At 57.9% G+C, this 25,278-nt stretch overlaps 2 protein-coding genes across 2 annotated transcripts in view; one reads left to right on the top strand and one right to left on the bottom strand.

Annotated features, from left to right (window-relative positions):
• The window catches only part of SLIT1 (slit guidance ligand 1), a 63,500-nt gene extending 59,407 nt beyond the window's left edge, over positions 1-4,093 (top strand). The window contains exons 31-37 of the mRNA XM_063338977.1: positions 63-200; positions 585-822; positions 925-1,055; positions 1,146-1,300; positions 1,378-1,666; positions 2,657-2,868; positions 2,947-4,093. Of these exons, the coding sequence (XP_063195047.1) occupies positions 63-200; positions 585-822; positions 925-1,055; positions 1,146-1,300; positions 1,378-1,666; positions 2,657-2,868; positions 2,947-3,191 (1,408 nt within the window). The 3' untranslated portion in view covers positions 3,192-4,093. The remainder of the gene's footprint in view (positions 1-62; positions 201-584; positions 823-924; positions 1,056-1,145; positions 1,301-1,377; positions 1,667-2,656; positions 2,869-2,946) is intronic.
• A 1,782-nt stretch (positions 4,094-5,875) lies between these two features.
• On the bottom strand, positions 5,876-24,090 carry LOC134518036 (nucleolar protein dao-5-like). The gene is made up of 2 exons (XM_063340255.1): positions 23,971-24,090; positions 5,876-19,062 (listed from the first exon to the last, which is right to left on the bottom strand). Exon 2 carries the CDS (start codon positions 18,993-18,995, stop codon positions 14,568-14,570), a length of 4,428 nt encoding a protein of 1,475 aa, XP_063196325.1. The 5' UTR covers positions 18,996-19,062; positions 23,971-24,090; the 3' UTR covers positions 5,876-14,567.
• Positions 24,091-25,278: the final 1,188 nt, after the last annotated feature.

Raw genomic sequence — 25,278 nt, 5'->3', positions numbered from 1 at the left:
GGGATGCCGGGAGGAGCAGGCGGGAAAGGAAGGGGGAGCCGTGAACCCCCCGCCTGCCCCAGGTGCGAGTGCGTGCCCGGCTACGTGGGGACCAACTGCAGCGAGGACTTCAATGACTGCCAGGACCACCGGTGCCAGAACAATGCCCGCTGCTTGGACGAGGTGAACGGCTACTCCTGCCTCTGCACCGAGGGCTACAGGTACCGCTGGGGAGACGGGGGGGGACACCGGGGATAGCAGGAATGGCTAAATGTCGCCATGCAGGAGGGAACGGTCCTGGCTACCATGTCCGTCCATCCCTCCATCCATCCATCCATCCATCAATCAACCCATCCACCCCAGCAAGAAGAAGGAGTGGTGCTGGGGGTGTGGGTCTCCAGGGATGGAGGCTGGGGGGAGCCAGCATCCCTGGGGAGGGACCCCAGGGCAGGGCTCAGCATCCAGGCATCCCTCTGGGTCCGCTGGCTGCAGAGCCTCCCTGGGGATCCCGAAAGAGCAGGGTGCTGTCAGAGCCCCGTGGGGTAGTGGGCAGCGGGTGGGGCACTTTCCCAGCCCTGTGCCCAGCAGCACCCTTGGCCCCGCAGTGGCCAGCTCTGCGAGATGCCTCCCCGCGCCGCCGGCCAGCCCGGCCTCTGCGAGCGAGCCGAGTGCCAGAACGGGGCCCCGTGCGTGGAGCGGGGCTCCCGCGCCCTCTGCCAGTGCCTGCCCGGCTTCGGCGGCCCCAAGTGCGAGAAGCTGCTGAGTGTCAACTTCGTGGACCGCGACACGTACCTGCAGTTTACCGACCTGCAGGACTGGCCCCGGGCCAACATCACCCTGCAGGTGAGGGCAGGGGCGTGGGGGGGGGCGCGCGGGGGCATCGGTGGGAGGTGGCATCAGGGGTGCTGCCCCAGGGATGTGGGCTCCCACCTCTCCCCCTGCCAGGTCTCCACGGCTGAAGACAATGGCATCCTGCTGTACAACGGCGACAGTGACCACATGGCCGTGGAGCTGTACCAGGGCCACGTCAGGGTCAGCTACGACCCCGGCACCTACCCCAGCTCGGCCATCTACAGGTACCTGCCACCCCTTCCCCCCTCGCTGGGGACTGACACCCCCATTGCATGGGCTTGGGGTGTCCCCAGTGACCCACGCCTCCCCACCAGCGCTGAGACCATCAACGACGGGCAGTTTCACACCGTGGAGCTGGTGACCTTTGATCAGATGGTGAACCTCTCCATTGATGGCGGCAGCCCCATGACCATGGACAACTCGGGCAAGCACTACACGCTGAACAGCGAGGCCCCCCTCTATGTGGGAGGTAGGACGGGGGCTGCAGAGGGGACAATGGGAGTCATGGGAGGCATCTGGGCACGCTGATGGTCCTGTTCTCCCCAGGGATGCCTGTGGATGTCAACTCCGCCGCCTTCCGCCTCTGGCAGCTCCTCAACGGCACCAGCTTCCATGGGTGCATCCGCAACCTCTACATCAACAATGAGCTGCAGGACTTCACCAAGACGCGGATGACGCCGGGAGTGGTGCCGGGCTGCGAGCCCTGCCGCAAGCTCTACTGCCTGCACGGCATCTGCCAGCCCGCTGGCGCCCAGGGCCCCGTCTGCCACTGCGAGCCCGGCTGGGACGGGCCCCACTGTGACCAGCCCCGCGGCGGCCCCTGCCAGGGCCACAAGTGAGTGTCCCTTCCCTGTTGGCTGCCCCGCAGCGATGGCCTTGTCCCCATTGGCAGCCCTACAGTGACCCATCTGTCCCATTGGCTGTCCTGAAGCAGCAGCGCTGCCCCATGGGATGCCCCACAGCAACGGTCCTGACCCATCGCGTCTTTGGCCACCTCACCTCATTGTCTGCCCCACCACAACTGCCCCACCCCATTGGCTCATTGGCTGCCCTACCACAACTGCCCTACTCCATTGGCTCATTGGCTGTCCTTTCCTCATTGGCTGCCCCACCACAACTGCCCCACCCCATTGGCTCATTGGCTGCCCCACCCCAACTGCCCTACTCCATTGGCTCATTGGCTGCCCCTTCTTCATTGGGGGCCCCACCACAGCTGCCCCATTCCATTGGCTCATTGGCTGCCCTTTCTTCATTGGCTGCCCCACCACAACTGCCCCACCCCATTGGTTCATTGGCTTTACTTTCCTCATTGGCTGCCTTGTCATTGGCTGCCCCTCACTGGCCGACCTTCTCATGCCTGCCCTCTCTGTTGGCTGTCCTCGCGCACTGCCTGCCCTGCCCACCCCTCCCATGGGCTCTCCAACACCCTCCCGGGACTGGGTCATGCCTGTGGTGCTGTGTGGTGGCAGTGCCATGCCGTGGTGGTGCCACGCCATGGAGCTGCCATGCTGTGGTGGTGCCATTCTGTGCCAGTGGTGCCGTTTCATGGCAGTGCCATGCCATGCCACTACCACCAAGTCGTGCCAGGGCTGTACAGTGCCAATGGTGCCATGCCAGAGCCACACCAGTGCTGTGGCAGTGCCGTGCCATGATGGCTGTGCCATACCAGTGCCGTGGCAGTGCCATGCTGGTCCTGGTACAGTACTCTGCTGGCGCCATGCTGGTGCTGAGCCATGCCGTGCTTAGTGCTGGTGGGCCGTGCATCCTGTTTCCGCGCTGAGCTGTGCCGTGCCGGTGTGAGCCTGACAGCGCCGGGTACCCGCAGGTGCGTGCACGGGCTGTGCCTGCCCCTCGACGCCCTCTCCTACAGCTGCCAGTGCCACCAGGGCTACCAGGGCGCCCTCTGCAACCAGCCTGCCGAGCCACCCGACCCCTGCCGCCGCCAGCCCTGCGTCCACGGCCACTGTCGCCTCACCCCAAGTGGCCAGCCCACCTGCGAGTGCCACAGTGGCTATGCCGGAGCCCTCTGCGACCAAGGTAGGCACCCGGTGAGGTGGGTGCCCGAGGTGGGCAGCCCCACACCAGGACTCCAGACTGAGCATCGCCGTCCCACAGAGCCGGAGTGCCGTGGGGAGCCAGTGCGAGACTACCACCAGGTGCAGCGGGGCTATGCCATCTGCCAGACGACGCGGCCCGTGGCCTGGGTGGAATGCCGGGGATCTTGCGTCGGCCCCGGCGCTGGCTGCTGCACCGGGCTGCGGCTGCGGCGCAGGAAATACGCCTTCGAGTGCAGCAATGGCGCGACCTTCGTGGAGGAGGTGGAGAAGCCCAGCAAGTGCGGCTGCAGCCAGTGCCTGTGAGCAGCCACCGGCCCCGGAGAGCCGGGGGGCTGGCGGGGAGACCCCCCCTGCAGCCAAGGACCTCGCTTTGCCCTGCGGCCACTGCCCAGGTGTGCCCGAACCACAGCTGCATCGGAGGAGCCCGGCGGAGGGTAGAGCTGTTGCATCTAGAGGGTTGGGAAAGGAAAAAAAAAAAAAGAAAACTAAAAAAAAAAAACCCCACAAACAAAGCAAATGTGTAGATAGAGAATTTTTTAAGAACTGCAGCTACACAGATGTGTGGATCCGGGGCGGGTGCTCTGCTCCCTGCGGTGCTCTGCCTTCCCCATCGTGCAGCCCCGCAGGGCAGCGCCCTTGTCCCCCGGTGTGTCCCCTCCCCGGCAGCCCTGTCCCTCATGTCCAGCCGGGTGAGCCGGGGGGCTTTTTCATCACCTGGGGCTGGAACAGAGGGGCCTGATGTGGCAGAGCCTCGTGGGCCATGGCAAGCCGGGGCTGGAAGGGGGCTACGTAGTGCAGCCACCATCCCATGGTCCTGGCAAGCCCAAAGCCTGGCTCCCTGTCTTCTCCTCCGGCAGCCCTGACCTCCCTGCTCAGGACCTGCCATGGCCCTGATGGCAGCTGCAGCGAGCAGCTCCCCAGTGCCGTGGCTGGGGTGCTGGACCCCACAGCACCCCAAATAATGTCACCAGCTCCCCGTCCGCAGCCTGGTGACAGCCCTGGAATGTACTTACCGGCCAGGCTCTGGGGTGCATGGGGCACAGCTCCAGCCCAGTGCGGTGGCATCGGGGCTGTGCTTGGTGGACCAGGACCAGGTTGGTCCCAGGCACGCCAAGTGGGTCATGGCCAGTGGGACGCAGGTGTCCCTGGGGGGGGTCTCAGCACCAGCTGTGCCATGGGGGCCAGCACTGTGCCGTTAATGCCGAGGGGATCCCAAACCCCCCCGGCCCAGCCAGGCAGCTCTGCTCAGAGGTGGGAGCCGTGTGGGGCAGCATGGGAACCCCTCTCCTCCAGGCTCCGCCCTGGGGGGGCTCTGCAGCTGGGCAGAGGTGGCCCATGTCCCGCTGGCCCAGAGAGCCAGGGCAGGAGGCTGCTGGGGCGGACAGCCAGGTGCGGGTTTGCCATGCCCATCATCGGGGCTTCAGCCTTCTGGGTGCTGGGGCCGGTGGAAGAGGCTGAAGATACCTGAGCCTGCAAGCCTGGAGCCGACACCGCTGCCGGGGCAGGTCCCACCAGGTCCTGGATTCGGGTGCCCGGGCAGCACCTCCCCGAAGCCCGTGGTACCGGGGGACACGCTGGGCTGGTGTGGGAGCAGGGGCAGCACATGGGGTGCCCGGGTACCACATGCACCCGACCTCCGCAGCAGCATTGTTTCTACAACCACGGGGGGGGCCGAGCATGGTGGGGGCCCGACCTGGGACACTGCACAGAGCTGGACAGTGCGTCACCACATCACCCGGGTGGACAAACTCATCCCAGGGCTGCAGCCCCGGGTCTCTCCATGGCACCGCTCCAGCCCATCATCTTCAGGGCTGCACCACCAGCTGCAGCCAGGGTCTGGGTATCTCCAATGGGTGCATCCAGCTCCGTGGGTGCCGTCGCCATCCCTGCTCACTACCAGCATCCAGGACGTTCCCACCACCACGGGGATATGTTTCTGCCACAAACGCCCTCTCCACCAGAGCCCCCTCGGCTGCACAGAGGAGCCGGGACACGTCTCGTTTTGCCCGTGGCCCGGCAGGGGCTCGGTTGTGTTGTGTTTCTGTTCTTGCTGTAAGCTAACCGCTAAAGTATCTCTTTATACAGAATACTTACAGATTCTAATATATATTTGTATTTCATTTTGTTATAGTATTTTTATATGTTCGGGGTCAACAAATGATGTTTTCTTTTTGTTTACAGATGCTACTGGGCAGGAAAATGACGGTGGCTTTGTTTGGCCTGTGGGGTTTGTGTGTGTCACTGTTGAAGACGCTGGTTTGTACTAGGCTGGCGAGGGAGGCGCTGAGCATCCTTCCGCTGGCAGAGGCTGTATTGTTTTAGAAGGTGTTTGGTATTGTCTATGTTGTCTTCCATGTGAACATGACATTTATTCATCCAGAGGCTTGGCCTCTTCTTTCCTGGAGAGGACAAGGGGGTGCTCGGGAGCTGCTGGGCGTAGGAGGAGGTGGCACAGGCTGGGGAGCATTGGTGCTGCCGTGGGTGATGATTTGCCACTCCTGGAGCAGCCCTGGCCACCTCTTCTGGGCAGAGCATCGCCCACACAGTGCCGGGAGGTGCAGCCCTGGGCTGAGGGCTCATCGCCGGGGAGAGCTGGGGTTATCCCTACAAAAGGAGCCTTGCAGAAGGAGCCATCGCTGCCTGGTCATGCATGAGGCAGCGTGAGAAGCCGAAGGGCCTGGTGCCTCCTGCGGGGATGGAGCGGCTGCAGGGGAAATTAGGGAACCTGTAACTCTCTGGGGAAGGGGAGAGGGGGCCTGGGCAGCAGTCCCGGGGTGCACCGAGGGGGTTGCACTCCTAGTGCCACAAACACAAATCTACTGCAGGACACCGTACCAGCAGCTCAGACACTCAAATCCCACCCCGGCATTTATATCCCCCCTCCAGAGGGGGAGGTGTGTCCCATCCGGAGGGTGCCAGCCTGCTGTCCCCCCTCTCAGGCACTCACTCACCTTCGCCCTTCCCCAGTTACCACACCGAACAATCGCTGATATCAAAGAAACGTTTAATAAGCTGCAATAAAATACGGACCTTTAGAAAGCTCATAGGGTGAATATTGACAGTGGAGGAAGAAAAGAAAACAAGGTGGTGGGAATCCTTGAGGAGTTCAGATCTGAGTCAGGGACCTTTTACCTGGAACAAGAACACAACTTCTTCCATAGGCTAGGATGAAATAAAAGACAGGAGCACAGAGTTCACAAAATGTCAACATTTAGAGAGTCGATACATAGTCAAAGTTCAAATGACCCAGCTCTTATAGCTATACATATCGATTTAAAGCAACTTAATATAATTTTATTTTCTTTTTTTTTTTTTTTTTAATATATACACTTTCAAAGGTTCGTCAGGTGAGGTATGTAAACATTATCTAATGGAAACCCCTCTCCACATTTCCAACCGAGAATTCACAGCAGACAGTTCATTTTCCCAACTCGCGACGCGGTACTTCCCGCTCCCCGGAGCAACCGGGAATGCCGTCCCAAGCCACGGCTCTCCCAGCTGCGGTCACCGGCTCCCACTTCCCACCGCTGGTCTGTACAGTTCACATTGCTTAGGCTCAAACATACAGTACCGGACAGGAGGACTTTTCAGCTCAGTGTCTAAAATTCATATAGAAACAAACAGAGAAACAAAACTCTCCCAGGGAAGCAGGCACAGATGAAGGAAAAACATTTGCCATCAGGGTGGAGATAACATTTAAATGCTGAGCATCTTAAGGAAAAAACTTACTAGGTTGTCGTTGCCTTTTTTTTTCCCTTTTCTTTCTTTTTTCTTTTTTTTTTTTACACCTGTTCCAAGGGCGAAGGAAGCGTGGGGCTGGTGAGGGGTCCTGCAGGGCCAGGACCCGGCAGCACTCCCCGCTCCACCCTCCAAAGTCGGGACCCATCACCGCAGAAGCAGCAATGGTCTTGCTGACGCTGCCCCACACAGATGGCCAGGGTGGGGGGGGCACAGCCAGCAAACACTTCCAGGCAAAAAGGGGTTAAAAAAAAAAAAAAAAAAGGAAGAAAAAAAATCCAAACACACTTAGGAAAAAACAACCAAATGACCCTGAACCCCCCCTAGAAGGAGAATAAAAATCGCAGAATGGCAAGCAAACAAGCAAACGACCTTCTGGAGCTGGCAGTGGGATCTTAACGGGGTGCGCTCCTTTGGGTCACCCGTCCCCGCAGGGAGCGCAGGAGCCCCGAAGGCAGCTGCTCACTGCAGGAATTCACTCACGGGAGTTCATTATCGGTAGCTACCTACCCTACCCCGGCCACTGTTGGGGGGGGGTTCCCTGGGGGTGACAGCAGCCCCCACCTCCCGCATCCCTGGGGACGCCTCCTTGGGCATTCCCAGGCCAAGAGACTCCCCTCTGCCACCCCACGCCGGAGCGAGCTCCCGCTGGGAGCAGGGTTATTCCCAGCTGGCTCTGAGCCCCGAGAGCCCCTGCCATCGAAGCAGACATTATTACTACAAATCTTATTGCTTGCAGCGCCCCCCCCGCCCCGGGGAACGGCCACCCCGGCTGGCCACAGGAGCTCACCGCCCCCCCCACAACACCCAGGGACTGTGGCCATCGACCAGGTCTGACATCATCACAATGAGATGAAGAGAAAGAGTTAATGCTTCAACTTTGAAGTGACATTAAAAAAAACCCCAAACCAAACACCACCACCACCCTCCCCATCCCACCCCATCCCGCCCCCTCCCATCCCGCCCTGTCCCCCCACGCAATAGCCAGCCCTTTGGTTGCGGCACACTGGGCGATACAGCCCCACCAACCGACACACCAGTCAGAACAAGAACCTGTGGAAAGCCCATGAAATAAATATTTAAAAAAAAAAACAAACACTATTTACAATATTAGATCTGTGAGCATGAAGTGAGAGAAAAATGCTTTTTCCTGCCCCCCAAAAAAAGCTTAAAAAGTACGTTAGCATCCTGCCGCCTAGCACAACACTATCTTACATGGCACCTACACATAATATATATTCACATTTCATTTTAAAATTAGGTACTCTTACAAACAGACTTAGAAAACATTGGCTAGCAACGCAGCCCGAGGGACCGCCTGGCCTCTGGACCCACGTCGCCAACGCCGGCCGGCTGCATCCCAGCTCCTCCGGCTGCCCCCAAGCTGCCAACGTGCCCTGAATCGAAGCCACCAGCTGCCCCCCACTGCCGCCCTTTAGGGAGGGGGTGGAAGTGCTCGTGAAAGAGAGGGCTTGTCCATGGGGAGGGGAGGAGGAAGGACGGGGACCGCAATTCCTGCTAAGCCTAGGGGTGAGCTTAATACAAACAAGAACTCCTGAGAACATCTTAGAACAGATGGATTCATTTCACAACCACCAAGCTAAAGGATGGGCCGAACGGACGCTACGACACATGGGGAGGGTGGGGAGGGGGGGGGATGGGGACGCGCGCGATGCGGGGACATCGTAGCCTCGTGGTTTGCTCCAAAAACCTATGGCTACAGGAAAAGCTGCAGTGGCGTTCCCGGGCAGGGGGGAGCCTACCCCCGCCTCGCTGCCGGCCGGGCGTACAGCCCCAGGACATGGACCCAAGGACGCCTTGGCTGCGGCTCAGCCCTCTTCCCACGGCACGACCACCGGTGGTGGAAAGGCGGGAGCTCGAGCCAGACGGCAGCTCCCACCTCCCTGCCCATGCCTATGGGAGGCTGGGAATCGCAGCTTTCCCAGTCGCCTTCAACTGGGAATGCAGTAGTGAGGCTGAAAGAATACAAGCTGGAGAGAGAAAGTGTCCATCAGCAAGTCTTAAAAGCAGGGCAGCAGCTCATCCGTGTCCTTCTGAGACTGCATCTCTATTTCCCAGGAGGTTAGTAAGGGCTGGCAGAGCTTTCGTAAAGGCTGGCATTTCCAGAGGTGCCATGCGAGTGGCTGGGACACGAGCTGGGCTGCGGCTTCGCACACCCACACACCGGCAAAAAGCGGCTCAGGCAGCCTCTGCCACCCGGCTCGGTCCAGTGCCACACAGCTCCCCCCGGCCCAGGAGGGATGGGGACACGGAGAGCAGCGGGATCGAGTTCATCCCACTCTCCCGGCTCATGGAAGATGACCAGCAACGCGGCGGAAAGTTTGCTGGAAGCATCAACGCTGGCTAGCCAGATCTTTGAAGAAGGTTTGCTGCAAAGGCGTCTCACTGACGTGTTGGCAGTCGAACACAAACACCACAGCACACAGCAAACACGAGCAAGAAGGACCTCATCAGTGATGAACTAGCGATGAATACAAACACAAGCACACCTTGGATACGCTGCACGCCCCCTGTCAGCTGGGAAACCCATTCCAGGGCTCGAATGGCGAGACAAGAACCCAACAGCTACAGAGAGAAGGAGCCACCCTGGGCTCAAACTGCTCTTCCTGCAGCCCTCGGACCCCCCGACAGGTACATTTTGACTCTGAGCTTGGCAAACCCGGCCCCTCCTGGAGGTCAGGGAAGATGGATGGCTCCTGACCACAGGAAGGGTGAAGACCCAGAGCTGCCGATGACAAGGTAACCATGCAAATGAAAGAGGGGGGCTGGCAGCAAAGGGACAGTAAGGACAGCTGTGGAGGCGCAGAGCTAAGAAGACGCTGCTCCTGGTACACGGACCGGGAAGCTGGGGTGGCGACTAGTTTCAAGAGTAGGATGAGAAAGTGGCCAGCAAGGAAAGCCAAAGTAACCGAAAGAGGTCTGTTTTGTGGGACACAGCACTTGTGCCGAAATCCGGAGCTGAGGACGCGGAGCTGGGAGCTGCAGGGTGGCCCGGAGGAGGAGGAGGAGGAACGCAATGAGGCTGCGGAGCTGAGGATGGCACTGTGGTAGTGCCAGTGGGCAGCTCTGCACCGCCGCCAACCGAAACGCACTCCATGCCCGAGTGGAGCAGGGCAATAAATCGCCTTGCTTATTTCCTGCCATTCATGAAGATCGTCGGCAGCTCCCTGTGCGTCCCTCGCGTTGCGTGGAAGCTGCGTTTATTGGAAGCAGGCAGGGGCCGTGCCCCAGCAGCACACCTCGCCGCTGCCGCGCTGCAGAACGAAGAGAAATGAGTAGTGCCTGCCCCAAGTCACTCGCAAAGAGCAGCAGGTCATACATATGGCATCGCCTCTACTCATGCTTGTGTCCTTTCTGCACTGTTCTAGCTGAAGCGTGGCTGCGTGGAGAGAGGAAATTGGGAAGTAAAAAGTGGGGTGACAGCAATGCAACACGAGGACTGACAGGGGGAAAAAAGAAAAAGAGTAAAAATTCAAACATCTGAGCACCTGATACAGAAAATGGAGCTACCCGGGCAATGCCACCCTGCCAGGCAGTCACCCCACATCCAGACCCCTTAATTTGCTAGCAAATTAAACTGAAATTTAATTTTCTAGCAAATTACAGCACTCCTCCTTCCTGCCCCAAAATAAAGCGCTCACAAAAGCAAGCGTGAAGCACATTAAAAGCAGGTCTTGTAGTCTGCAAGACCTGGCAGCTACCACTGGTGCCAAGCGGAGAATGGACACCGGAGAGGCGGAGGGGCCAAAGGTGGCGTCTCCTGGAGCAGGGACAGCACGGAAAGGAGCCTGGCAAGGAGCTGGGGGTTTCCTCAGAGCACCAAGCCTTAATGCTTTTCTAGGGATGATGACCACCCCTGGTCTACCTCACCCCTGCGGCACCCTCCCCCGGGGTAACCCAAACAATGTGAAATTCGGAGGACCTGTTACTAAAGCGCCAATATTCCTACCTCGAGGTGGGCTGCGGAGGTCATGCCCCAAGCGCTTGCTGCAATAACTCAGCCACTGGCGATGGCTTCACCCTGCCCATCCCTTGGCAAACAAGCCTGCTCGTTAAAAACCACCTGCCTGAGGTAAACCCACCGGCCAGCACAACAGCCGCGGGAGGAAACGCTCCCGCCGGCTCCTCACTCACAGCACCATGTAGAGGAGAATCACTCCAGATTTCCTTAAAAATGGTGATTTTTAAACAAGGGGGAGTTGTTGGGAGGAAAGTCAGAGAGCAGAGCAGCTCTGGGCAGGGTTTACATGCCCAGACGGAGGGAGTCCTACAGAGGCTGCAACACCAGGGACCGACCCGAGGGCAGTGGAGCAGGAAGCCGGGGCGGGGGGGCCCCACTGAAAAGACCCCCGACCATCTCACATCCCCCGGGACAGCCCGGTTCGGCACCTCCTGCGAAACTCCCTGGTCCCTGCAGATGCCCAAGGTGCCGCTCTGCTGTCTGCCGCCCGAGCCAGGCACCCACAAGGGACACGGAGCACACGCCTGGCCTGGGTTGGTCCCAGACAGCAGGCTGGGGCAATTGTATTTAAAAATGGCTTTCTTTGGAAAAAAGCCTCAGAATTATTTGCTTTCTCCTCACGCACTTTCTGTAGACAAGAATAACAATCCACACGCCAGCTCAGAACCCTCGCTTCAGCCCCATCCTGACACAAAACACACCTTCTGTCTTTCCTCATTAAAGGGAGCAGAAATTCAGGTTTACAGCTACAAGGCACAGCCCAGCTCCTGTTAAACGTCAGTAGGATCTTTGCACAGATTTTGTGAGTGTTGCTTTTTGCACAGGACGTGCTGGATCTGACGTGGGAAAGCCCGGGCTTGCTGAAGGCCCCTGGCATCCCCCAGGGAGGGACAGAGCTGAAGACAAAGGAGCTCAGGACAAGGTGCAGGTGCTTTGGGCCTCAGGACACATTGCCTGCGCACTGCCCAGCATGGCCAAGGCCACCTCGTTCCCTCCCGGAGCCCTGCGACTGCCTGCCTTCGGCATAGGAAATCTCCATCCAACGAAGGCGAAACACAGGAGTATGACAGAAGACTACAGACCGAGACTGGAAGTTCAAAGGGGGGGGAGGAATATGGTTTTCCTTTTAGCATCTCCGATTTCCCCCCGTGATGGGTCCCAGCCATTCCTCTCCGGAGTCGATGCCTGGCAGGGACACTGCTGGAAAGCTCGACGTGCTGATCCCACCACCACCTAAGACACCCAGCACGCACCAAACTGGGACAGATACCCGAACACTGCTTCGCTCCCGCACCAGTCCCACACCGGTGTGATGCCTGACCTCTCCTGCCCTTGCCAAGCTCCAGCCAACTGGTGCTCGTGGAGTCCCCGGGCGCAGGAAGGCAGCCGGGAGGCTGGAGCAGGAGCACCCCCATCTCCAGTTGCTTCGTCAAGGTTTCTATCTTAATCTCACTCCTAGAAGATGGAGATCAGAGCAGCCTGCATTTACCAGCACCTAAAAATGAGAGAGGAAGAGAGAGAGAAAGCCCCAAGGATTGCTCGGCGCGCGGTGCCCGGCGTGGCTCCGCACACACAGCCCGGCACAGGTGCTTCAGGAGTGATGGGGAAAGATGGGGAAAGGGGGGGGGGTTTGCTGCAGGGGAGCGGGGTGAGGAGCAGAGGTAAGAGGGATGCTCACACACACACCCGGCCCAGGGGATGGAGGGGAAATCCCGAGCCCCCCGTGCCCGCGGAGAGGCTGCCGCAGCCAGAGGTTAGAGGAGGACCCTAAGTACGGATGGAGAAACAAGAGGGAAAGACAACCTGTAGGAAAGGTACAGATCAGTCATTTAACTGCCATCAGTGCCCTCCTGCCTCACACCTCTCCTGAAACGCTTTTAAATCTTTTCTGATGGAATGTTTGACATATTTAATGCATGCAGTAAAAATTAAAGTAATAGATAACTTCATATTAATCTGTACAGGGACTGACAGGATAGATTTAATCACTTCCTAGCTGTTCAGAGAGTTAACTTATTCTAGCATGAGTCAAAGGAAAGGTAAAGGATTTTTTTTTTTTTAAATCAGCCATTTCATAGTAAGAGAAAAATGTGCCGCAGCCTCATGTGCGTCAGTGCTGGGGGAAGGGAATGCCTGCGAGAGAGACAGAGGTGCTCTGCGAAGGGCGTGCGAATCTCGAACACCTTGTTTCATCCTCTAAATGGGTAAAATGAGAGATTTAAAGATGATTATCCGCTTTCCACCTCCAGCCCCACAGGCTTTGGGATCTGGGGTTCAATGCCAACTGTGAAAAGCAATTCCCCATTGCAGCCGAGCCCTCTCAAGCCTCTGCCCCCAGGGAAGGCATCTTTTGGACGCATGGCCTGCCCCGGAGACTCGAGCAGGGACGAGGAGCTGAGCAAGGACCGACAAGAGGCTGTTAATGGTTGGGCCACCCCAGAGCCCGCGCGGTGCCCTCTCAGGCATTGCTGCTTTCTGCACGGGAGCGGGCTTGCATCGGGATTCATGCAAATGGGTTTTGTGCAGCAATGCCAAAGCGAAGCCATGGAGATGCAACGGCTGGGCAGGGTCCTTTCCCTGACCGCAGTGTCCCTTCTCAGCCGCTGAGCATCCCTGCCCGGGACAGCCAGCACAGCCACGCGCTCCATGCGCTCCTAGCAGGCTTTTCTCAGTGGCGCCAGGCACCGTGACCCTGGTCTGCCACTGCAGACCCCCAGCCGGCTTTTAAACCTGCTGCAGGGGCTTGCAGAGGAGCCCTGCAAAGGTGTCGCGCACGACAGGGCAGAGGCTTGGCCGCCTTCAGACGCCACAGCACCAGCCACGAGCAAGGACAAACCCAGCCGCACCTTGCTAGTAAAAAGGATGAAATGCAAATCACCGTAAAAAATAAACTTAAGTCAGTCCCTTATCCCAACCCTATTCCAACTGCAAATCCTGGCTAAGCAGGGTGCTAGGCAAGACGTGCACAAGAGAGCACGGGGCGAGGGCCAGGGCTCCCCTTCTGCAGAGCACCAACACCACAAGGAGCTCCAGCCCCCAAAAAGGGAGAGATTCAACCTCCAGCGAAGCGCTGCGGAAACTGCTTTGCCATCAGAGACCACAGAAATCACCACGAGGGCAGCAAAATGGGAGAAGGAGGCCTGTCCGAAAGCAGGGCACAGCAGGACCCATTCATCCCTGAAGCCAGCAAGAAATAAAGATGGATACAGCCCAGCACGCCCGCCCGGCAGCGGTGGATGCGGCAGCCTGGTACCTACAGCATCTCCTCCTCCTCCTCCTGAGCAGGACCTCCCTACCCCACGGGCTGTGCAATGGGGGAGCGAGGCAGCCATCAGCAGTACACACACCAGTAGCTAATTAATACTTTCACACAGGTAACAGTATGGGACACCAGCAGCTGCTACAAACAAACCGACGAAGGACAGATTCGCCTTTCTCTCCCTCACTGACGGGAAATGGTTTTGGTTTTGCTTTAAATGCCACTAAGAAGACAGACAGAAGGAGGACTCTGAAGGAAAGGGAAATGTTTGCGTGCACCCAAAGGCTGCCGAAAGCTACTTCATGTGCACGAAGGTGGTTTTCTTTCTGCTACAGTACAAGTGCTTGTGCCTCAAGTATAAAACGCAAGCCTCCAAATCACACAGACGAGCTTCTTATTTTTATTTTTTAAAAGTGATAAATAAGGCACTGTACTTTTAACTAAAACTGCCTGGTTCCAAGTTTTAAAAAAAAAACCCAAGGAACGTTCAAACTGCAGGAACTTCCTTCTGAGCAGCAGAGCCAGACAGGCCGACCTCTTCTCTGTCCGAGACACATCTGCTGATGCCTAAAATCACGGGCGTTATCCTTTAACTGCGGATTTTTAAAGGCTTGCTACAGCTTATAAAAGCAGCTTTAGTTAATGCATGGTAAAGGGTTACTACTATACATCAGTTTTGTACACGGCTACCGGTTCTTCGCTATTTCGGGTCCAGTCGCGAGCGTTTGCTGTGCGAACAGTCCACTTTTGCCCTCAGCTTCCTCTTGCCCTGTGACCCGCTGCTCTCCTGCATCTTCTTCATGGACCTCGTCAGGGTCTTCCCACCGCTGGGCTTCTTGGTGACCATCTTCTGCGACCGCGTGGAGGACTCCCCCAGGGGCTTCTGCTTCGGGGACTTGGCCAGCTCCTCATGGCCGGGGAGCAGCACGGCCCGTCGGCTTGTGTTCTCCTTGCCCTTCCGCATGGGGAGCCGCACCTTCTCCAGCTGCCTTTTCGGGGCTCTCTTCTCTTTGAAAGACATTTTTCTAGCCAGCTTATTGCTTCTCTCCATGGCAGCCTGCTTTCGGGTGGCGGGAGCTTTTGTGCCGACCTCCGAATGCTTTATTTTACTGGCCTTCTTGGCAGGCAGCTTGTCCTTGGTGGAGGAACCAGACCGTTCCTGGGTGCTCCCGCTCTCCTTCAGCGTCCTCTTCTTCCTGCTGAGCTGAAGATCAGCTTTGGGCGAGGGGTCCTCCTGGGACCTGCCCTTCCCCTTCCGCCCCTTCCCCGTCCCATCCACTGACGGAGATCTAGCGGGAAAGGCGTCTGCTTTGATCTGCAAGGCCAACTTTGGAGACATCAGCGGGTTGATGCACACGCTCTTCCGGCTCTGCTTGCTCTCCAGGGATGGGTGGTCCCCCGGGCTGTCGCTCTTCTTCTCCGCCTTCACCACGCGGTGCTGGGCTCGCAGCTTGCCCCGCAGGTTGGAGTACTTGCGCAGGATCCTGGTGCTGGCCTGCGTGGGCAAGCTGAGGGCAGGCGGGATGGTTTTGTCTTCGCTCAGGTTCTCAGCGCCGGCCTCGGTGGGAGACGTCTGGTTGGGAGGGGTGGCTTCTTCAGCCTCCGCTTTATCAGCGTTCTCCCGAATTTTGGCCCAAAGCTTTTGGTTCTTCAGGTTATTCCGAGCCGGGGTAGTTGCAGCGAACTTCTTGAGGTGTTTTTTCAAACGTTCGGCTTGCAGGGAGCTGGGGTAGAGACCGGAGGAGGAATATTTCTGCATGGGGACCTTGATGGGGGGGATCTCCCCTGGGAGACGGGTGTTGAGTTTCTTCACAATCACTAGAGACCTGGTTTCAGTTGTCTCCAGAAACCACTGGCAGATGTCGGAGAGCTTAAAAGCCTTCATAAACAGCATCTGGACAGGAGAAAGCTTCTGCACTTCCAGCGAGCCTCTACTTTTCCGCGTCCTTTTCTTGCTTTTCCAAATCTCTTTCAGTTTGTCGGCTTTGTTCTTTACCTTGGGGGTTGGCTGCACCTCCTTCTCCAGCTGAATCCAGCCCTTCTGAACTTTCATGTACTGGGCGTTGAACTCGGCAATGAGCTCCTGGTTCTCCTCTTCAGCACACCACTCCATGAACTTTGGTTTGCTGTCTATGTCCTCCAACGCTGGGAAGTCGTCATTCCCTGAACTCCATTCGTCCCTCAGTTTGGGGATCGCTTGCATAGACTCCTTCCCTGGTGTGCTCTTTTTTGTGGTTTCCACAGGTGCGGGCGTGTGTCTTAAGTTATAAAACTGCAGGGCGACCTTTTTATGCTTTGCAGCCTTTGCTGGAAGATGCTTGCTTCCACCTCTGCTGCTGGGACATGGAAGCAAACTGGCCACTGGCTCGCAGCTTTCCAGCTTGCCCGTGTCCATGGCACTGTCAGAGCTCTCCTTGTCCTTTGCGCTGGCACCGCCTGGTTTCACATCCACTTCCTCGGCATTATTTGCAGGCATGCTGCTCTCCGGGGGGAGGAGAATGCTTCCGTTCTCAGAATCAGCCTGGACGCTGATTTCCAGCATCTCACCCGGTTGACTTGGGCTGCTGTTAGCAGGGGAGTCGTCTTTAGAGGAATTTTCTGCCTCTGCCGCAGTCTCTTTCGCTAAGATGCTTTTATAGGTTTGTCTGGTAATGACACCGTTCTCCTCGCCCGGCCACTGCTCAGCAATGCTCTCCGGGGCCCGGCCGGTGCCCGGCCCCTCACTGGTTTTGAGCAGCGCGTTGGGGAAGCAGTCATTTGGGAAGTCCAGGGATGCTGCCCCATCCTGGTGCACTTCTCTCTTGAACCGCTTAGCGCCAGGGCTCTTGGAGAGTTTGATCTGAAGGCAAGGAAGCTGTACAGAACTGGAAGTACCCACGTCCTCAGCACTGCCCTCAGCGGGTGACTGGGATTGCTGGCTTCGGAGACGCCGGTCTGATGCCACGAGCACTCTCCTGCCTTTCTTGCGTTTCTTGTCTAGACTGTCTTTGGAAGAGAATGAGTCTTTCCCTGCAGCGTCTGAGCCATCGGGGTCAGGCGGCATTTCTCCTTCAACAGGCTCTTTTTCACCTGCTGGGCTGTTATTCTGCGCTGCCTCCCCTCCTGAGGTTTTGGGGAGGGCTGTGCCGGCTGGCACGGCCTCCTCTTGCTCGAGGGAGCCATCACTCGCCACGCCAAATAATTCGGCTTCTGGTTCAGCATCGATGCTTTTGTTCATGTTCACGCATTGCAAGGTGGCAGGGGGCTCCGGGGGACTCTCCCCATCCACAGTGGCAGGGGGCTCATCAGGAGTCAGCCAGCCTGGAGAGTGTGGGGAGGGCTCTGCCGGACGCAGCCCGCTGGGCTCCGTGTCTCCCGCACCTGGAAGCTGGGCAGGATCCCTGGCGCCATCATGGTCCAGGGGTGATGTGTCCGCTGCAGCGGAGGGCTGCAAGGGGCAATTTGTCTCCGGGCTGGCAGAGAGGTCCGGATCAGTTTGTGTTTCAGAGCCTGGGCAACCTTCCTCCCTGACGGGTGCTTCTGAGACAGGAAGGGCAGCAAAATCATCAGCCTGCCCGCCACCGCTGCCCTCCCCGGAGCAGCCCAGGCTGCTGCCAGCCTCCCAGGGGACAGTACTTCCCACTCTCGTCCCCCCTCCTTCGGCAGGAGGGGAGGCAGGGGGCGGCGAGCCAGCCAAGCTGTCCTCTTTCTGGGGGCTGGGTGGAGCAGAGAGGGAGAAGAAGGGTATGGCCATGGCGGCTTCCCTCGACCGCAGCGCCCGGGTATCCCGGGGCTGCACGGAGCCCAGCTCAGCTCTGTCTTTTGTTTCTCGGCTGGTTGGTGCCCCTTTAGCCAGGAGCCTCAGGGAAACCCTCTTCTCGCCTTCCCGTCCTGCCCCCGCCGACCCCCCCACCGAGAGCACCAGGGGCGGCTTGGCGCTTACGAGGGTCTCCGTTCGCAGTGCCGGGCTGCTCCCCCTCTCCTCCGCCCGGGAGCTCCTGACCAGCGTGCGGACGGTCGGGAGCTCGCAGCACTCCCCGTTGAAGTAGTACCCCCGGGTGCTCTTCCTCGCCGTCTTGCGGGACGCCACCGACCGCTGGCTCTCGAAATGGCACTCGGTGATGGGCTGGCTGATGTAGACCACGTCACACTGGTTGTCGTAGTCATTGATCCTCAGCCCCGACGCCTTCTTGCTCTTCCGAGTGGCTCTGAGGGAGGCTGCCTTGGCGCGGGGGTGCCCGCTGGGGGTCCGGTGGGCGGCTGGCGTGGTGCCGGCGGGCAGCCAGCCCTCTTTGGACTTATCGAGGGGTCCCTTGTCGGCCGGGTGCAGGTGGCAGCCTGCCTTGCCCTTGGCCACGGTGTGCAGGTGGTTTTCTTGCTTTGGTCTCGCATCTTGTTCTTTCGCATCTAAGTCCTGGTGCAAAGATGCTTTCGAGCTGCATTGCAAAGTGTTCTCTTTGTCGGCTCTGCGAGGGGGGGTCACCGCAAAGCCGGGATCCCAGGACTCTTCTGGCAGAGCTCTGAAAGAGCTCTTTTGGGACCCCAGACAGCCGTCTAAGCTGTCCTCGCTGCCGTTCACATTCGCCACCTTGACCGAGATATAACCTTCCACGAGAGTCTTACCTGCTAGCTGCTCTTTATTGTCCTCACACTTTCTGACACCGGCTTCTTGCTCGTGTCCAGCGGCTTGCTGCCCTTCCAGGCTTTTTGTGACATGATGGAAATTCAAAGAGGAAGAGTTCAACATGCTGAGGTATCCTTGGGTGGAGCTATCCTTTGGACTAGCAGAATGAAGCCTGGTGACAGGGAGCTCGGAGAAGTCCCTTCTCAAAGCAGGACTGGAGCTCTCTGCTCTATCCAGAGACCTCAGCTCCGCTGGCTGCTTCGGGGCTTGTCCTGTAACATGCAGGGGGCCATCGGACCCCGACTGTCCTGGGTCCGAGGAAGAAGGGGGCTTTGATTCAGTACAAGTAGCACCCTTATCCTGATTTTCAGTGCTTCGCTGGCTACAACCAGAGCCACAAGTAGAGGCCTCCATGCTCTCGGATTCAGACAACGGCTGGCCTTCAGAGTCTGGTTGCACTTCAGTGTATATGTCGTTTAGCACACGAATGAATTGCTTCTGGTGATGCGTACACAGTCTGACCATAAACTTTTCCAGTGGAGACTTCGGCTGATTGTTAGAGTCTATTGCTATTGTCTCTGCTGCATCCTCTCTAGAGAGACAAAGAGAGAAGCAATCAGTAACATGTCCCAGGGAATAAAAGTTTACGCTGCAAAACTGGAATAACCCTTCTTCTCCCACTCAGCACATCGCTTGCCTGACCTCCAGGTGAGATCAAGCATGACAACCCCTCCAGCCCCCAGCGTGCACACTCAGGTGCTGGCAGGACACGGACTGGCACTTCTGTTTGCCTCCCACTGCCAGAGCACCCGTAATTACACTTCTGCCCAGGACATCCTGGTGTGTAGGCACCACGTGACGTGCTCAAAGCAAACCTACATTTCCCAGTGAGAATCAAATCTAGTATCTGCACGGTGGCCGGTGTAGAAGTCCCAGAACTTTGGGGACCCCCTCCTCTCCCACCCCAGGACTGCTGGATCTGCACAGCCAGGCTGGGTGGGAGCACAGCAGCGTCCCAGCTGGGCAGCCAGATGCCAGAAGTCTTGAACTACTCTAAGTCTTCGAATTCTGCTTATGCCTCAGCAGCACAAGAAGGCTCTTGGGCCAACCGAGCAGATCTGAGCCTCCCCTGTAATCAGTGCAGAAATTTTGACGAGCGGGAACATGCAGGCAGCGATGCACCCTTGTGCGGTGCGCTGCCTTCCCGTTTGCACTGACCTTTGATTTACTGCCATTTAATAAAGCGGCTCTGCAGCTGATGGGCTGGCTGTCAATGTGCGGTGGTCGCTCAGAAAGGTGTGCTTCTACAGCACAGGATCACTGCCGCTCACTAGCTCTCAAACCAAGGCCATTATCATTTACCTGCTTGGCAGAGGCAATTAATTAGGCCTTATTGGCGAAGGGGTTAAGGGATAATTACCCAGTGTTTGCATTAACTCATCAGGAGTGCCATGCCAGGCGCTGTTATCGAGACCGTATCGGTTCCCAACGGCAGCGCAGGCGATTCCCACACAGTCCCCGCCACGCCGAGGGGGCTGTGCACCCTGGCACCCATGCTGCCCGGCACGGGATCTTTGCCAGCGATGCTGGGTTGCTTTTCAGTAGCAGTTGCACTTTGCACCTCCTGGCCTTGTACCAGAGGAGGGAAAGCCGTTCCCCCCCGCCCCGCCAGCTACAGCCTTGCTCTCCCCTCCCCAGCATCGGACGCCGACCTCGCTCACTCGCTGGGTCAAGAGGGACACGCTTATCGCGGGGTTTGGGGCCAGGGTGGGGAAAAGCAGTTTTATCTGGATTGGTTTTTCCCTCCCCACGCTGCCAGGACAGGCAGACAGGGAGAAAGAGCCCCGGCTTGGAGGAGCCGTCGGCAGAGAGGAGGAGGAAGGAAAGCCAGGGACCGAAGCCGGCGGGGCTCGGTGGCAGCCGGTGTGACCGAGCCAGCCCTGGGCAACCCTCACCTGCGGCTTGCTTACTGCTTGTTGGCTGCTTTCTTTGAACTGACAAGTGCCAGAGAAGGCACCGCCAGCAACCCGCTCCCCCTGGCTCATGGGGGTCCGCTCCCAAACCCGGCAAAGGGCAGGGAAAGGTGCCCAAGGGCCACTTTGGGCTCTGGGCTGGCCAAGTGGCACCTCTTCACCCAGAAAGGCTAGGCTGCAGCCGAGCCTGCCCTGAGCATCTGCTAGCCAGCCTTTGCTTTCCAGTTTGCCCAAGTTTTTAAGCGTAATGAGGCTTCGCCTCTCAATCTCAGCCACTCAGTTCCCTTCAAGGCTTCTTGGGCAGGGTTTTCCCAAAACTGCCCAGAAAAGGCTGAGCAAGTTCCGGCACCTCCAGAACATGCTGTCAGGTTTAGCCATAAAACAACGTACCCTGAGACTGCTTTACTACACCCAGGCAAGAAAAACGCCCTCCAGCCACCATCTCAACTGGTTGTACCTGGCGCTGCGATGACTTTCAATTCGCAACGCCTGGGATTAGTTTAAATAAAAAAAAATGCTCAGGTACAACCTGGCCCCTCTCCAGAGCCCTGCACGGGAAGGGTTATGTCAGCCAGGATCTCTTACACAGCCCAGCTCCTCCCCTTGCCCTGCTGAATAACAAAGGGGATAAAAAAAACCTTTCGCCCCCCCTTCCCCTGCAAAAGGAGGGCTTGGCGCAGGGGGCTTTGCGAAGGGGCAGAGCTCAGCACGACTTCTTCTTTTTTTTTTTTTTTTTTCCACCTTTGCGAAGAGGGCGGTTGCTTTCCTCTTACCTGCTCGCAAAGCCCAGCTCCTAAGAGTGGCAGCCATCTTCCCCCACCGAGCCTGAATTTATAACGGCGGCGGCAGAGGTGTGGCCCTGTCCTGGCCCAGCCCGACGCCACCTTCCCCGGGCACCCGTCGGGAAGGTTATGAAGGCAAAAAAGCCAAGTCCCTCCTTGCCGGGGCACCTTCGGGTGCGACACGCAAATGGCTGCCAAGGAAGAGCCCGTGGCAGGGGCGAAGGGGTCGCCCTGGTGGGTGACGAGGAGAAGAAGGCGAGTTACGAGCCGGGCGATGCCAGCCGAGGGAGGAGATGGTGGATCTGTGTAAGAGACCCCAGTTTGGGAGAAGGGACCAAAGCAGCCGGGCACGGTCCGTCCTCGCCTCGCAGTAGCGATGCTGAATGCAGCCGGCCGCAGGTCACGCCTGCTCGGCACGGGTGTGCGGGGCTGGAAAAGTCCTGCTCGTGTGGCAGAGGGGACTTGGACTCCCTGCTCCTAAAGGCGCCGGGGTGGCATTTGCGCCTTGCCTTCGCCTAGTTTCTTCCTCTGAAGTGTGACTGAGGGCACGGTGCTCATTTTCACCTTATTCGCCCCAGTGTACTCCAAGGAGTCAATATCTGAGATACACACAGCTCACCAAGCTGTAAACTTAAAAAACAGAGATAAATATTTTTCCTGCTTGATAAAGGAAATAAAACCATTCAGCCACCATGTTCTTTGCCCTTAGAAGACCCATCTGAGGCTCAGTGACACAGTTCACCTGGTTCTGCAGGCATGTCGCATTCAGGGTCGCCTGCTTTCACATCACCTTGGCTCAAAGATGGGCTGCAACTTCTCACCTTGAGCTCACCTGCTGCTTCCCCAGCCCACCCCCTTTGGGGTGCTGCAGGCAGCATCACCTTTTCCTGGCTTTCAGGATAACGTTGAGGCAGAGGTCTCTCCCCAACACCTGTGGCTGGGCTCTGAGCGTGGCTTGATCCCACCTCGGTCCTTTCTCTCCCCATCCCTCTGGAGTGCTGAGCCACAGCCTGTGCCTCTCCATCCCCAGATCTCCCAGACACAGCTTGGTGCTCCCTGGGACCTGCCAATCCATGTGCCTTGGGACCTGCTCAGCATTTTCCCCCATTCCTGTCTGTTCTGGCTATTACCACTAAATAAAACATGCCCTTGGCCATTCTTTCACCTGACAGCAGACGGATGCAGGATTGCTCACATCCTCCCTACTTAGGGCAGTTTTGGAGAAGAGCGTGTTTCATGCTCAGATGTAATAGAAGAGTTTATTTCAAGTGCCCCACAGCTTCAGGCAGGGTTGCTTATGGACTGTGTAAACTGTTGCAGAGAAACTATTTATTTACGTGGCTTATCAGAGAGGAGAGGAGAGGTGAGCTGATTGCAGAGCTGAAGTGTCTTCCTGGGGGAAGGTGCTGGGTACTAACAGGTTCCTCAGCCCTGCTGGCAAAGGCGCAGCGGGAGCTGAAGACCGGCTGGCAGATGCAGAGGATGGGAATTAGGAAGGTGCTTTTAAACAGGAGGAAAAATTGTTCTCGGGAGGCAGCCACCTCTGCCTTTCGGGAGGCACCGGTCAGCCCAGCAGAAGCTGCTGGGCTCAGCAGACAAACAAGGGCGCCCAGGGCTGCCCATACCATCTGCAGCCTTCTCCTGGTGCCCACGCTCACCCCTTCCCACGGGGCTTGGCCTGAGGCTCTCTGAGCTTTGGGTGTGCATGAGGAATGTGTCACCTCTCCCAAGGGCTGCCGAAGCCACAAGCCTAATGCAGCTCCGTGGCTGGGTGAGGTGACTTCCTGGGGATCCTCCATGCCTGGGTACCCGTTATGGGGTACCCAGAAAGATTCACTGCGACGGGAGAGACAACCCACCCGCCAGTGAGCTTTCCCGCAGCGCCTGGGAGATGGCAGGTCTGCCCTTTCTGGCCCTGAAAGCTGCCTGCACAAGGCTGCGGCTGCTGGGGGCTCCTCTGCTCCCGCGCCACAACGCCCCGCTTCCAGCTCCGCTGCAGCAGCCACCCCAGCATCCCGAGCGAATCTTATCACCTGAGCCCCTCGCTACCTCCTGGCCCTTCTAGCTTTCCCAGGGCAGCCCTGTTCTCTCCTCCTTCCCCGCCTGCCGCAGAAGGTGTCAGAGGCATCAAGGGGCAGGAGCTGTCAGAGACACAAACGGAGCTGTTGCTACGCAACCCTGGCGGCGCAGCAATTAACGCTGGGGAAAACGTGCTGTGCTCTAAAGCTATTTGCATAGCTGCGTGCTGCAATACATTTGTTTGCATTGTGCCTTTACTGTTTAGTGGAGTTTGAAGTGTACCCTCCCCCAGCTCTTGCTTGTGGGGGGACGACGACGACTCGGGGCTTCCAACAAAGGCCACGCGGTCGGGGACGATGGGGCTGGGGGAAGGCAGGGGTTTGTCTGTCCGTAACACCTATAGACTGCACAGGTATAGGATTTACAGTATGGGGAGGAAAGGCTGAGCTTCCTGGATTTCACCCTGTGCAGCCCCAGCAGCTTTGCCCCCCCCCTCCCTTGCAGAGCCAGCTCCCGCCGTGCCCCTGACCTGCTGGTGGGGTTGCCACATCTCCCCTTTTTCGGGCACACCAGGGTGACATTGCACTTGCTCTGCTTGGGAATGCCAGAAACAGAGCTTTAGGGGCAGCCCAGCCTGCCTCTGGTTCAAGAGTCTATCTTGGGGGGGAAGCAAGGGGGCAGAAGAAAGAGAGGGAGAAAGAAATCAACTGGTTCACACCAACCTACCTGGGATGCCGGTCTCCGAAAACCTGTCGATTGCCAACTGCAATCTTCTGGTTTGCCCACCCCAAGTCTCTCACTATTGAACATGAAGCCTGTGCCCTTTTTGCGTTTCTTTTTTTAGCCCTTGAACATCGGTTTGATTGATTATAAGTTTACAGGTATGTTTTGTACCTCAGAGGCACAAGAAGCAGCAGCAGAACAAAAGTTCAAGGCTAAGTGTTTCTGTTCCTTTCAGACCACTCTAAGCATCAGGATTATAGTTCTGTAAAAGAAACAAAACATAGCTATAAACTTATAAAATCCAATTTAGTATCTTCACGGGGACAACCTCTCCCCTCCCTCTCCTGCTGTCACACAGCTGACTCCGTGCCAGGCGGTGGTGCGCTGCCTCGCACCAACCAAAACCGGGGGTACCACTGGAGTACCCCCACCAAGCCAAAGGGTGACTAAAAGCAGAGGTTTGAGAAACGTGGATGACTAAGAAGAAAGCCTAACTTGTGAGCCACACTCTCCATCAGTTGAACTCAAAGCAGTGGCCATGCCCACTTTGACCCCAAGGTCCCCTCAGGTGGCACCTCCAGCCCTGCTGGTTTCAGCCACTTCGTTTATTTTTCAGGGCGAGTGGAAATGCCATTTTGAGGGACGGCAAAGGAGGAGCAGCCTCTTAAAAGGTGCTGGCTCACCGCCGGCAGTCAGGTGAGCTGACCCCAGCCCCGGGGGCGTTGCGGACCCTGCATGCTAAACCTGCGCTCCGAAGCGGCTGTGGCTGTGGGTTGCCAAAGGTGGGCTTGCGTTTCCCACTGCCAGGGGTGGGGGGCTGCATGTGGAGCCACACCAGGGTGGAAGGGGGAAATGCGTTCTCTGCCGGCCCCGGTTCATCTCACTGGAGCGGCTGCACAAAGGCAAACACCGCCAGGGAAAGGCACCGCATCCAGGCAGGAGGTGGCACCGCATCTGTCAGCAGCACACCAATGTCACCGCGGCGGACACGGAGCCATGGCTACTGCCAGCTCTCTGCCTGAAATTACTATCCCAGGGTGGCAAAAGGCAGCCCACCTTGCATCTTCCCCGCTCCGTTTGACACGCGGTATGGTGCTCGAACCCATCACCACCCCTAGCTGCAGCAAAGACACGGTGCTTTGAGCGGCGGGGGTGAGGGGACGCGTTTCCTTCTGCTGGCACCGCTCTGGGATGCGGCAATCCCTCACAGGGGATGGGCAAAACAGCCATGTAAGCCACCGCAGCCAGATTTTCCGGAGCTCATCTCTCAAAGCCCCAATTACAGGCTGACACTGGATGTACCAGTTTAAA

This window comes from Chroicocephalus ridibundus, chromosome 6 (genome assembly GCF_963924245.1).
Source record: "Chroicocephalus ridibundus chromosome 6, bChrRid1.1, whole genome shotgun sequence".
Taxonomy (NCBI): domain Eukaryota; kingdom Metazoa; phylum Chordata; class Aves; order Charadriiformes; family Laridae; genus Chroicocephalus; species Chroicocephalus ridibundus.
This window is presented reverse-complemented; position numbering and strand designations above follow the sequence as displayed.

Bases quoted from the DNA above. Each gene is read 5' to 3' on its own strand.
- LOC134518036 (XM_063340255.1), bottom strand. From the start codon at position 18,995: ATGGTCAGACTGTGTACGCATCACCAGAAGCAATTCATTCGTGTGCTA.